Source organism: Suricata suricatta, chromosome 2 (genome assembly GCF_006229205.1).
Source record: "Suricata suricatta isolate VVHF042 chromosome 2, meerkat_22Aug2017_6uvM2_HiC, whole genome shotgun sequence".
Classification (NCBI taxonomy): domain Eukaryota; kingdom Metazoa; phylum Chordata; class Mammalia; order Carnivora; family Herpestidae; genus Suricata; species Suricata suricatta.
The window spans coordinates 92,906,344-92,920,118 of record NC_043701.1 but is presented as its reverse complement, the minus strand read 5'-3'; the positions used below and the strand labels follow the sequence as shown (position 1 = coordinate 92,920,118).

At 35.5% G+C, this 13,775-nt stretch overlaps 1 protein-coding gene across 1 annotated transcript in view; it reads right to left on the bottom strand.

The window, feature by feature from the left end:
- The window catches only part of HDAC9 (histone deacetylase 9), a 912,954-nt gene that overhangs the window by 835,886 nt on the left and 63,293 nt on the right, over positions 1 to 13,775 (bottom strand). The window contains exon 2 of the mRNA XM_029929772.1: positions 9,183 to 9,302. Within this exon, the coding sequence (XP_029785632.1) occupies positions 9,183 to 9,207 (25 nt within the window). The 5' untranslated portion in view covers positions 9,208 to 9,302. The remainder of the gene's footprint in view (positions 1 to 9,182; positions 9,303 to 13,775) is intronic.

The following is a 13,775-nucleotide window of genomic DNA, read 5'->3' as shown; positions in this document are numbered from 1 at the left end:
AAAAACACAAGTGGAGGTAAGCAAGTAACCTTTTCAGAACAACAGATCCAGCTTTTGTTAAGCACGCTTACATTCTCAGAGAATCCAAACCTGCTCAGTGGTTCTTTCTGAAGAACAATGTCCTCTGAGGTGAATATTACAAGATGAATGTCTGTAAATGGGCCCCTATGATTATCTGCCCTCTCTGAGGACTCAAAGAATTCCAAAGCAGGAAAAATTATTAGGGCAAATTCCAACTTCAAAGGAAATTCCCCAGCTAGGCCAGTTGCCAATAGAACTATGATACCAATATAAAGACAAAGTCTTCTTAGAAGTTAAGACCCTGGGAGAAAAGGCTAATTATGCTAACTGAAGAGCAACTATCCATCATAAGAAGAAAGAGCCTTACACAATCAAATGTCAGAAAGTTAGCATGAAAAAAGACTTAAAACAATTTCAAAGGCTATCTCAGAGTTCCTTCTATTCACAGTAAATCAATTTAAGAGTTTAAGGAACTACTTACCAATAATATGTCATGAGTCTCTCATTTTGGGTATTTAAGTAACTCTGACGCAACTTAAAATCAACACATGAGACATGCATGGATAAAAGGTATTGATCATAATTTGCAAGGATAAACATGACAAAATCAAAGCCATAATAATGGCTCACCTATTAGAAACTTAGAATTTTTAAAATCTATATAGCAAAGACAGAAAGAACCAAGAAACTAAGGGAGATGGAAGACAAAATGTAATTGCAATATGCAAGAAAAAAATAAACATATATTTTGCTCATAAAAAAGAACATTTTGAATTTCTTCAGAACTTATTTTTAGCTCACTAACAATTCTATTTGACACAGTTCTTTGCTTTCTAACCCTATCACAAATTAGAAGCAATAAATCATAAATGGAGAAGACTGTTGTACATTAACATTATGAAAAGATAACAAAAATTAAATATATATATAAAACCATGGCAAGTATTATTTAGTGGAGTTTATAGGGTCCTACATACCTCTGTATTTCCGGAGACTTATTATCATTCTGCAGAATAATCACACTCATACACATGCACACACACACATGCGCACACACACATGACTTTGATATTATTAAGAGCAACCCTAAAGAATACAGAGAAAAAAAATTTGTAAAGGACCACATACTGTCATAAACAAAAGGCTGTCTATGTGTTTTGCCAACGTACTAAAATTTGTTCCTAGAGCATCAAAAAAAAAAGGCACTGTTTTATAACTGCATTCACTGTAAACCATTGCCTATGTGACCTAGATTTTCATCATATTTGAAACCCTGAAGGTGTTTAAAAATGTGATGGAGGACGCCTGGGTGGCTCAGTCAGTTAAGTGTCCGACTTTGGCTCAGGTCATGATCTCCCAGTTTGTGAGTTCGAACCCCATGTCAGGGTCTGTGCTGACAGTTCAGAGCCTGGAGCCTGCTTAGGATTCTGTGTCTTCCTCTCTTTCGCTGTCCCTCCCGTGCTCATGCTCTGTCTCTGTCTCTCAAAATATAAATAAATGTTAAAAAATATCTTTTTTTAATGTGATTACAATAGACAGCAAACAAAAGAATTGTGAATATTAAATTACATCTTCCTCAGTAGATGTAACCATAATTTCAGATAAGCTGACATGATTTTTTTGCAGACAGCTGTCAGCTGCCACTGACACGACTTTTGTACACTAATTAAGGACATATAATATTCTATATTACACATATTATTCCCACTTTCTGGGAAGCTTCCACTAACAAGAACTTGAATTTTCTAACAGCTACACAGCTTCACTATTTCATAAGATTCCTAACAAAAGGCTTCCAGAAGCATCTTTTAGAAAATGATTTGGCCTGATTTCACTGTTTCTCTCTCTTTAAAAGAACCTATTTAACTCTTTTAATAACTTGTATAATCAAGAGTACATTATGAAATAGAGATGTATACTGACTTTGGAATCCACAAGGAGAAGAAAGACAAGTCACAAGAAGGCAACATCTGGGGCCTGCATAGCCACTAAAAAGGAACAGCCTACCACTCAGGAAAGTCTTTTAGTCTTTACGTGAGGAAGAAATAACCTTCTTTTCTGTTTGAACTATAATAGGGGGAGTTTTTTTGGTAGTGTTACAGTAATGAACAAAATAAGAAAGATATAAACTGAATTACCTATTAAAATTAATTGTGAAAAGTAAAGTTGAAAAGAAATAAAAGTGCAAAATAAATTTAAACTGAATATTTTGGTAAAAGATTTGTGCCTCACATTTAAAGCATCATCCCTCAGGAATTAGAGAATAAATAAGATGTTCTATCTGGTTTATGTTTCAAACTTGAATATCAGATTGAAAAGTTTAGACTTAGCAATAGCAAAAGAATGAGTCATGCAACTATGAATCTAAAGTAGTAAAAGAAAATCCAAAATAAATTTAACAAATTTAATATTCATTATCTCCTATTAATACTGTACTCTGATCAAATTCTGTTATAAAACTTGAAGAGACTGATTTATTTGATTATCTTAGAATATTTATCTTGATCACAACTTGCAATAAATAATTAGCTGGGTGCCTGAAAATATTTTAGTTACACAGAGCTTACTGTAATGAGATTTGATCTGTATTTCATTAAAAAGCTTATCAGACTCATCTGGGGAGGCCATAACCTACTTGACTGGTCCGATGACTCTATTTCATTTACCATTCATTTTTTATGGTAACATATTGTGAATAAACTGAAGAAAAAAATATCCACTTGGACATTTTGATATTTGTTTGTAGCTTTGTCCTGGTTTTAGTTTCCTACTTAATGACTAAATGGTACCACAGTGGGTGATACACTGGAGTAAAAGTGGTGAATCATTAAAGAGTTCGTAAATTTTAAAAACAGGGGCAGGCCTTCTGGGCCCCATATGCTTCTAGAAAACCCAATGTTGTGCTGTATTAATTGAACCGTGAAACTTTTATTAGTCCTCTTTAAAAATGCTTGCAGTGAAGCTTTTATTAATGCTTGCCCTCAAATTGTTTATACTACTTAGCATTTCCATAACAATTTATATTTCAAAGAACTTTTTCATCATTAGTTAATTCTACCACATTTCTATAAGAGAATTCAGCTGTTTAGCAAAACAGAGGCAGGCAGGGAAAACTCAGCTAATTTTTTCCTAAGATTTGCCAATGAGAAAAAGAATAGAATATAAGATCTTTAACTTCTGTTTAGACAATCTTGGTCCCCTCACTCCACATGTGTTATAAGTGTCCTCACAATGGTAAAGAAAGAGAAATTAGCTACCTTTATACAATGGGCTTTGAAAACTAATGTTACAAGACGCTGCAATACAGCTAGAGTATCTCTACTACCCAGACTCACCTAGATGCCCACAAGGCCACAGATCTGCCCAATATCAAGAGGCATCATGCATGCTGCACTCTTTGTTTCAAAAATTCCTTTTGGTACATTTTCATCAAAACTGCATCATAAAATTAGATCAATAAAGTAAAAGTCATGCTGGAATCATTCTAGGGTTGATTTAGCCTAATTTATTTACTCTTAAAAATGTACAGGCTCACGTTATGTTTTCTGTATTCTTGGGATCATCCTGAAAATATGATCTGGCTTAAAATAGGTAGAAATATGAGGGATGGGGAAAATGTACTCTATAAGAATATGTTTGCTTCACCTCCACATAAAAACACGATGGCCTAGATACTAGAAAATGCATAGAAGCCATTAGAATTTCTCCACAAATTATTACCTCGTCTAGTTTTCAACAGCATTACCTTTTCATTTAGCAGAAAGAAAATAACTAAGTTATATATTAGCTCACAAGAGAAATACCTCTATTCAGATAGGATTTAATGATGTATTTGTTTTTCTAGAATCTAAAAATGAGAAATACTAGTGCTTGTTTGACAGAATAAAAAATTTCCTGGAGCTGCCTGTGTGACCCAATAGGTCAAGTGACCTAGTCTTGGTTTTGGCTCAGGTCATGAACTCACAGTTTGTGAGTTCAAGCCTCCTGTAGGGCTCTATGCTTACAGCACAGAGCCTACTTGGAATTCTCTCTCTCCCTCTCTCTCTGCCCCTCCCCTGTTCACTCTGTTTCTCTCTCAAATTAGATAAACTAAACAAACAAACATTTCTGTACTTTGCCAAGTCACAGTGAAGAGCACTATGCAATCTGTTATCTAATACTCTCCCCCCAAGTTGACTACATAAATCTCTTTAGGGGAGGAATCTTGAGAATCCATATTTATAACAAGAGCCCCAAGTGATTTTGTATTATTTGACATTGTTGGGAAACTTTAGATTAGATGAGCCTTAAAGTCTTTCCTTCTGACATTTGGCAATCCTGGTAAAAAATAAATTACTATAAGTGGCATCTTTACTGCTATAGAGAATAAATTAATTTCTGATCCTACATTTATTAAAATACTTAACACACTGACTGAATAGACCAAAACTACTTATTCTTCTGTCTCTCCAGTATAGGGTGCTATCTATAAGGTAGAAACCATGATTTAGTACTCTTTCCATCCCTACTGAATAACATACCACCTGGCACAAAATGGATGCTAGATGAAATTTGAATTGACTAACTATCTCTAGTCCAGTGGCTAGCTGCCAATCTTATCCAGTCTGCCCTCCCTGCAGGCTCCTCAGTGTCCAAAAGCAATACCCACTGCTCTAACTTGGAACATTACTGAGGCACCAAGATTAAAACAAAAACCAGCAAATTCTAAATTCAAAAATCAGCACTTATTGTTTGACTGAATACATGATCAAGACAGTAATATTTAGTACTTGATATCAACTATAATTGAACATGGGTGGAGAAGTTTTATGGGGGAAAAAAGAATGCATACTATCCCAGAACCAATTTTCAAGACAAACATAAATACTCTGTCCAAAACACTGACTATTAAAGAATTTCTAGAATAGCAGGAGTGAGTCTATTTTTCTGGTGCACAATAACTCCTTAGAGCCCTTTGCAGAACAAAAGCAAAACAAATGGATGGTGATTGCCTCAGGCCAATTTAAGTCTCTCTTCAGATAGTGCTTCTTTTTTAAATGAGATGTAAGAAAAACACTATTTTTTTAAAGTCAAAAGATTAGGGTATTTCTCACCAGTAGAATATATATGGCACCAAAGGATACAGGCTAATGACAGCAGAAGAATTTTTTCATGTCTGTGGCCAGAACATTTTCCTTTATATACGCAAAATGCATTTCAGGTTTCTGATCATAGTCTGCATTTGTAACAAATAGAAAAGTCTCCTACCAACCTGGCCCACTTGCTATGACTCTCCTCAATTCAGATTTCATTCATAAAACTTCCCAAACAGAATTTACTAAGACCTCTATATCATGCCACTCTCAACTGAGCAGAGCATTTACAAGAAAAATACACGAAATTTTTTAAAATTTTTTAATAGTTTATTGTCAAATTGGTTTCTATACAACACCCAGTGCTCTTCCCTACAAGTGCCCTCCTCCATTACCACCACCTCTTTTCCCCCTGGAAATCCTTGAACCAGTGAAGAGCACTATGCAATCCCCCCTTCAATCCTTGGTGCATTTTCAGTATTCAGTAGTCTCTCAGGTTTTGTGTCCCTCTCTCTCCCCAACTCTTTTTCCCTCTTCCCCTCCCCCTCATCCTCCATTAGGTTTCTTCTGTTCTCCTGTTAGACCTATGAGTGCAAACATATGGTATCTGTCCTTCTCTGCCCGACTTATTTCGCTTAGCATGACACCCTCGAGGTCCATCCACTTTCCTACAAATGGCCAGATTTCATTCTTTCTCATTGCCATGTAGTACTCCATTGTGTATATATACCACATCTTCTTGATCCATTCATCAGGTGATGGACATTTAGGCTCTTTCCATGATTTGGCTATTGTTGACAGTGCTGCTATGAACATTGGGGTACAAGCGCCCTTATGCATCAGCACTTCTGTATCCCTTGGGCAAATCCCTAGCAGTGCTATTGCTGGGTCATAGGGGAGTTCTATGGATAGGTTTTCAATAAAACTATCAACACAACAAAATTTTAATAAATTTCACTCAGTAGTGCCTCACTTATCACCCATTTTCCCCCTTCTTCTAACAACAATTACTATGGCTGGCAGGAACTTCCTTATTCAAACAGCAGTCTCAAAGGATATTTTCAAAACAGCAAACCAGTATTCTTGGGGGGGAGGGGGGTTTGCTGATTTCAATTGTCAAATATTACCAGTTATAAGTCAGTATCAGGTTTATATGGAATTAATCAAAGTATTTGGTATTATTTTACTTAGTGTTTTTTGTAAGAGAGTCCAATGTATTTGCCCATCTTATGTATTACAGTAAATTTACACACAAAAGCTCTGAATTTAAAAAAAAAAAATGCTACAAGTTGTTATCATCTTGAGCATAAAAAGTTGACCTACTACTATTCCCTCCTTCTCCATATGCACCTCAAAGCAAGGATTCATATCCACTTTCCATCAAGCAACAGCCAATGCTGGGTGTGGTAAGACTTCTATTTAACGTCAAATCCCCTCTAATCATGTTTCTTCTCCCTCAGGAGGAGGTATGTATGAGCGCTGTTTTCCTTCTCTCTTTTACCACACAAAATTCAGTAAAATGTTACTTCTGGCCATTGGCTCCTGCCAAAAATATACCATTTCTATAGCTTTCTTGCCCAATATACTTTACCTCCTAAGCAGTTATCTCAAAAGCAACAAAAATCTCACCCTGTTCCACATAAGATGAGAAAACTAAGAATAGTATCACCCTTACACCAAACTTCGAAAAAAAACACACTACTTTTAGAATGAAATTAGATGTCATATGAACCTACCTGAGAAATTCTCTATGGTACCCATACCTCACATTAAGTATAAAACTTCCTACCTGTTTCTTGTCCTGCTATTTGGTCTATCTTCCTTTAGGCATGTAAAAATTTAAAATATTTCTTATTATATTATACGGATTCTCTTCTTTAACTAAGGTTGTCAAAATATTTTTATATTCATTGCAAGGTATTTACCTTTAAATAGTCTTTGATGGCCTAAACTGGGAATTTAGCAACTTAAAATAGTGTTGTTAATGTGATTATGTCTCTCATTAAAAATAAGTGGGTCCAGGTCTAAATGTGTTAGAAAGATGCTAAATAAAAACCACACAGACATTGAAATTGCACTATTTAAAATTGAATGTGTTTCATAAATTGAATTTAATTATAATGTGGATCCAAATTTGTCCTAAATAGTTTATCCTTCATTAACCATGATGGCATCTGCATTTTGTATCCATTTCAAGATTGCATATCCTGGTAAAGCTGCCATTTCAAATGTTTCATTTGGATACAGATGTAGTCACTGCCACAAATTCTATTTTCTCATCATTCAATCTTCCCAGTACTCTTCTATGAAGTCAGGGTGGAAGGTGACAATAGAAGGAGCATATGACTGAGGTGGGTAAATAATAAAGGGACACAACAATTTTTTTAGTATATAAAAGTCTACTTTCTGGTCTAGAAAATTAAAGACAAATCCCTATATAAGTTTTAGACAATAATTTCCAGAAACAGAAGTTTTCTGCCACTTCTGTACTTAGCCAAATTGTTCCTATTGATTTTAGTATGATTTTTAATGATATCAACACATTCCCTCACAAGAAAATAAATATTTAACTATCCTGGTTCTAAATTAAATGACTTTATATTATATAATTTTGACACATTAAATTTATATATAAATAAATACATAACATTTAAAATATATACATATATAAAATGGAAATATGACTTTAAGTTCATCTTAATAGGAAGATGAATTGTGATGCACAGTGTAGCTCACACACAGGGCTGCCTGTGGGATGGGGGTGAGCAGGGAGGAGAAGGGGAAGGAGCAAGTACAGCAGGCTAGACCAGTGCTTCCTAAAGTATAGTTTCCAGGCCAAAAGTAGCATCACGTAGGGCAACCTATAAAACTTCCAAGTGTCGGGTCCCACCCCAGGCCTATCAAATCATATATTATGGGGATGGGGCTAATTTTTAACCTCCCAGTGATGCTAATGCATGCTAGTGTTTGAGAACCACTGGGGTACAAGGACTCAGAGATAAGAGAACTTAGGTAACTCTTCATCTGTGTATCGAGATAAGAATGCCGATTATAAATAATGATTGTAACTAAAATCTCTGGAAGGTCTTTATTATGTCACTTAGACTCAAGAGTCACAGATATACCCTCTAATACTCTCCAGTTCCAAATTCCACATACAAGCTGGCAGCCTGTTGAGGATGACGGGAAAGTTGATGAGACAGGGGAATATCACAGTAGCTGATCTGGGTGTGGCATACCACAGAGTGAAAATGTTGGCAAAAGATTTCCTTTTGTAAATCCTGAATATAATATTACGTTAGAGTCAACCTCAGGGGTTACATAATTCAAGGATATCAATATGATGATAGGGGTTTTTTTTTTGAGATTATATAGAAATAAATTATCTTACAGTGGTCCAAGCAGAAAATTCTTTTAAAATGTGTCTATGGTTAGCATGTGGTATTTGACCCTACTCCATCATTCTCGAGACTTGGATTATGTTTGTTCCAAAAGTAACACCCTGTTCCTGTAGGAATGGGTGTTGGCTCTGCTGGTCACAACACTATATGAGCAACATATTACACTCGACTCAGAGGAAGCAGGTGCTGAGATTATAATTAAATATATAATAGGAAACAGGAGTGGCAGCAAAGAAGGGCAGGGAGGAGAAATATCCTTCCTGTGTGTCAAAGAGATGGAGAAGATGTAAATCCGCAAGCTGAATTCCAAAACCCACAGCACAATTTAAAAACATACAGACACATATTAGGTCAGAAAGACTATGGGTGTGAACCAGATGCCAAAATCATTTAAAATAAATATTAATAATGTCATAAAATTCAATCCAAAATTCCACATTAAGAGCAGAAGGATTAAATCTAGTGGCCAGATAACAATGAAAATGAAATCAGTGCCTGGAAAGCAAACTGGGTTATGTAATAGAGGATTAACTGTAGAATACAAAATTCAAAATTCATGATAGTAACCAATCTTTGTCAGAAAGAAAAAGAAAGTCCTTTCATGACTTAAATTGCTTGCTTTGAGGTTACACAAAGCAACAAGTTTCATATAAAGTCGGTTAATGGTTTAAGAAGGAACCACACTGACCGGGTTGCACTGGCGAGCTCATCATGGGAATCTGGAGAAGGACTAATGGGATGGAATGCAGATTCACAGCCTTCCTTCAGCTGTCAGTGTTGGTCTGGTAGGCACTGGTAGAGGAGAAACCTAAAATGCGGGGGAAAAAAGGAAAAGAAATGTATGATACAGGTTATGTCAAGCCACAGGAAAAGAGACAGAAGTGGCTTTGCATCTCAGCTCAGCCACAGCTGGACCGTGGGAACAGCCGTTATCAACTTCCCCGGTGTCTTAAATCTTCACCTATGAAAGAACAAAATTCCTTACAGCACAGGAATATTGTGAACACCAAATAATATAATGGGTGTGGAAGGAATCTATGAGGAGGAAAGCACTTCACACAATTATATTAGTTTCCTGTTTACTGTTCACTATAATTTGTTCCCTGTTATCATTATTATAGAAATTAAAAACACTTTTTGGAATTTGGATACAAGTGTCTTGTTACATAGAATTCTTGACTATCACTGTCAAATATTTCTTTCTACAGACAATTCTTAGTGGAAAAAAAATTTAATGGACTAAAATAAGGAACAAATCAGCTATAAACTATAAAAGTGACAGAAAACCCCCATTACAATTTCCATTTCTGCTTGAAACCTTTGGCAGTCTTGCTCCAGCCAAAAGCAATAACAGCCATAGTCTTTCTAGGAGTGGCACTTACAGGATGGACTTCCGGAAAGGAATTTAAGGGACTTTCTGCTTTTAATTTGAATGAATGTACTCTCACTTCTAGACACTTCAGCAAAGGAAATGCAATTGGAAGGATATTCTCCTCACAGTTTACTGGAATGTCAAAGTTTAAAAATAAGAAAAGGAAGAAGCTTTTAAAGTTACACTTAATGAGTTTCTTACTAAAATGGTATAACCCAATTGGACTATTTTTTGTAGAGAGAATGCTTTAATGCTGAGAATCGTACTTCTCTTTATCTTGAGAATCCAACATATTTGCTGGGACTCATTTTCTCATAAGTGTCTTGAAAGTGTTATTACTATTTTTGCCCAAAAGTATAAAGCAGGATATAAATACATATTTCCTTTGAAGGGCTAAATAACATCACCAAGAACACTTACAATATTTCTAATGGTCTCTACAGAGAAATAGGCTGGTTACTATATCAGTTGAAAGTCACCAGCCCATCTGGCTACTTCTCATCATATCTTTGGTGCTAGACAGATGTAACAATATAAGGTACACTTTCATAAATCTTCTTTAAAAATTATACCGATGTGCTTATTTTACTAGCATTATTTTAAGAATCTTAATTTCCACACTGATGAAAAAGCAGTATTTCTACAAAAAAAGATGAAAAATGAAAGCAGAAAACTCATTTGTTTTCTCTATCAGCAGAGACATACTGACATTGCTTCTAAATGAAAAGTTGTCAATGTCATATTTTAAAATAATAATCATGCGCATCATTCTTTATAGTTACAGAGTACTTTTAGACCTATTATAATAATATCATTTTCACATTAACCATGCTAAGAGGTACTTGTAACTCTCCCCTCTATGGGTTAGAAAAATGAGATATCATCCACTTCATAGTTAAAAGGTAATAAATCAAAAGCAAAATTGAGTGAGATTCGACTTTATAGACTAAAATTAATGAATGTGAACATTGAGGATTTGGGCTGTTACACTTTTTCACAATGCAGTCTGAAACATTTCATAAATGCTCTTGATACATTCTTGCTTCTCAATGTACAGTTCGATTTTAAATTAGGAATAACAAAAAGAGACAGGAAACCTTAAGAGTATGGAGGGAGGCAGTACTGAAACGTGTCTTCCATCAGCGGCAGAGTTACTCTGTGTTCAAAAAAAGAAAACCACTTTTTTTTTTAACCTATGTCACTTTGTTCAATTAATACTTGTATATGTACAAATATAACTAACTTTGACTGATAATGTCCAACAGTTTGTGATAACACTAAAGTCAAAGTTTTACTACTATTCCCCAAATCTAAAATGAAAAAGTTGTTTCTATTTCGACGCACCTGCCATTTATTTCCACAAACATATACAACAAATGTCCATGACATGCTGATGCAGGGCTACATACATAATTGTTTGGTTTTGCCTTCACAGCTCTAGACCTGACTTGCAAAATGAATCTCAGATGGAAATATGGATTTGGCTTCTAAAATATCAGCAAATAACTTTTTAAAATGTGAACTACTCTCTCGGCCATTCAGTTGTTAATGCCTAAGCATGACATATTTTTCTATTATGAAAGTCTTACTATCTGAATACTGCATAAGGAAAATATACATTTCTATGTTGATACATCCTAGTTCCCATTTATTACATTAAACCAAAATGATCATGACTATATGGCACTATAGAGCTGCCTAACTGAAGTGTGGGCATTTCAAAATCCCTCCCAAAATGTTTCAGGGGTATCAATCCTCTACACACACATGTGCATCATCAGCTACGTAAACTTCTCTTTCCTCGTGGCCAACAAAATGGACAGATTTTGTAATTTTGTAATCATACATTAAAAGGACAAAACTTATATAGAATTTTACACACATTAGGTCAGGGGTGCCTGAGTGGTCCAGTCAGCTAAGCATCCGACTCTTGATTTTTGTCCAGGTCACGATCTCACGGTTTGTGGGAGAGAGCCTCATGTCAGGCTCTGTGATGACAGTGCACAGCCTGCTTGGGATTCTCTCTTTCCTTCTCTCTCTGCCCTTCTCCCACTTGTGCTCTCATCCTCTCTTTCTTTCTCTCTCAAGAATAAACAAACTTAAAAAAAAAGAGACAGTTTTTAGATGCTTAGAAAAGAAAGAAGGGAGGTCAGTGAGGGAACACCTGTCAATGAGAATGGAAATTTTATTTTTAAATCTCTGATTTTTTTTTATCCAAATGACCTCCACAGAAACAGACTGTTTTCTTGGAATGGGGACATTTCCCCTAAGTCATTCTTATAATAAGCCTGATGTAGAAATAAGAGGAAACTGTCCTTCAAGTGGGTTCATAAATGAAAAAAAGAAAAAAGAAAGCAAGTAATGCTGATTTTGTGTACAGATTATCCAAGCAGATATAGAAATATATTTGTTTTCAATTAATAGTTTCAATTAATTTGCACATTAATTTGTTCGTGCTGTAAAAATATATATTGCACATTTAAGGAGATAAACTAGAGCACAGCAAGAGCAAAATTGCTGCTATGAATCTTTTACCTATCGAGATCAAAGAATGGTTATTTTTTTTCCTCTTTGAGCTATGTGAATCCACATTAAGGCCCTGGAAGTCTTCCTTCAAAAAGACCATCTCTGACTACTGGCTGATCAGCTGCCTAGAAGTAAATTACTGCTATAATATCTTGGGACATAGCACAGCATAGTGCAACAGTCCAACGGGGTAATATCTTGCCCTGTCTTAGCTTGCCCATGCAGCCAGGGAAAGAAAGGGCACTAACACTTTACCCCAGCCCACACTGCTCTCATTAGCATCACTGTAGGGTTGTTTCCATAGGCCCTTTAACCATTCTACCTGCATGACCTGTTCCACAGTAGTTAATAATGGCACATCAGAACTTTACAGGACATAAAGAATTTGCACAAGGATTATCTCCTCTGATCTTCACAACAGCCCTTTGGAGTATACTGATAAGCCATTATTATTCCCATTTTACAGATGAGGAATTTGAGGCTTAGAGAGTTTCAGAGATTTGTTCACAGACATGTAGGTAGTAAAATGGAAGGGCTGGTCTTCTAACTGTCAGCACAGTGTTCTCCTCAGCATCACAACAAATTATATACCACTCGAGCAGAGTTGCTTAAATATCAAGACTAAGTCTATCTAGTCATTACAATTTCAGTAATGACTCATTAAGTAACAAGTCTCTGTTACTAAAGAACCTATCCAGCCATTGAATAGACTAAACTCAGTCACACAAAAAAATAAATAAAATAAAATAAAATAAAATAAAATAAAATAAATTGAAACGCTGGAATGAATGTCTGTCTACATGAATTCTCACACAATAAGCTTTCATTTCCTTAGACTTAGATTTCATGGTCCCACCACAAACTTTCTTGGGTTTTTTTAACTACAGTCTGACCTTTTATTACAGTTTTTTCCTTGTGGACAACTGCTATTATTTTAGACAATGTGCCACCAAGAAAACAATGCTTCTGTAGTTATGTAGCTAACAAAAACTATGTGTCTCTAAAATAATCATTCCCAGACTTAAGGCAAGTTGTAACGCACAGCTCAGTATACAAAGACATTCACACTTATCTGCAGGTCCTTCTCTTCTTAGATGGAGCCATTAGCCACTATTCCTCTAGAAAGTAGGCTCCATAAGCTAACTCAATTCATAACATCCACTGTACGAGAGCTTATTGGTAAAATAAGCCTACTGTGCCAGTGCGCTGAGTATCATGAAGCCCATAGTCTCTCTCTTATGCCTCAGAATAATGTGAAATTCTACCATAATTTTATCTTTAGAGGAAACACTAGAAAAGTACTCTTAGCATTCTACGCAATTCAATAAACTCTTATTGATTACATACAAGACACTCCCTTATCCATTTTGGAAAGCTCAAATT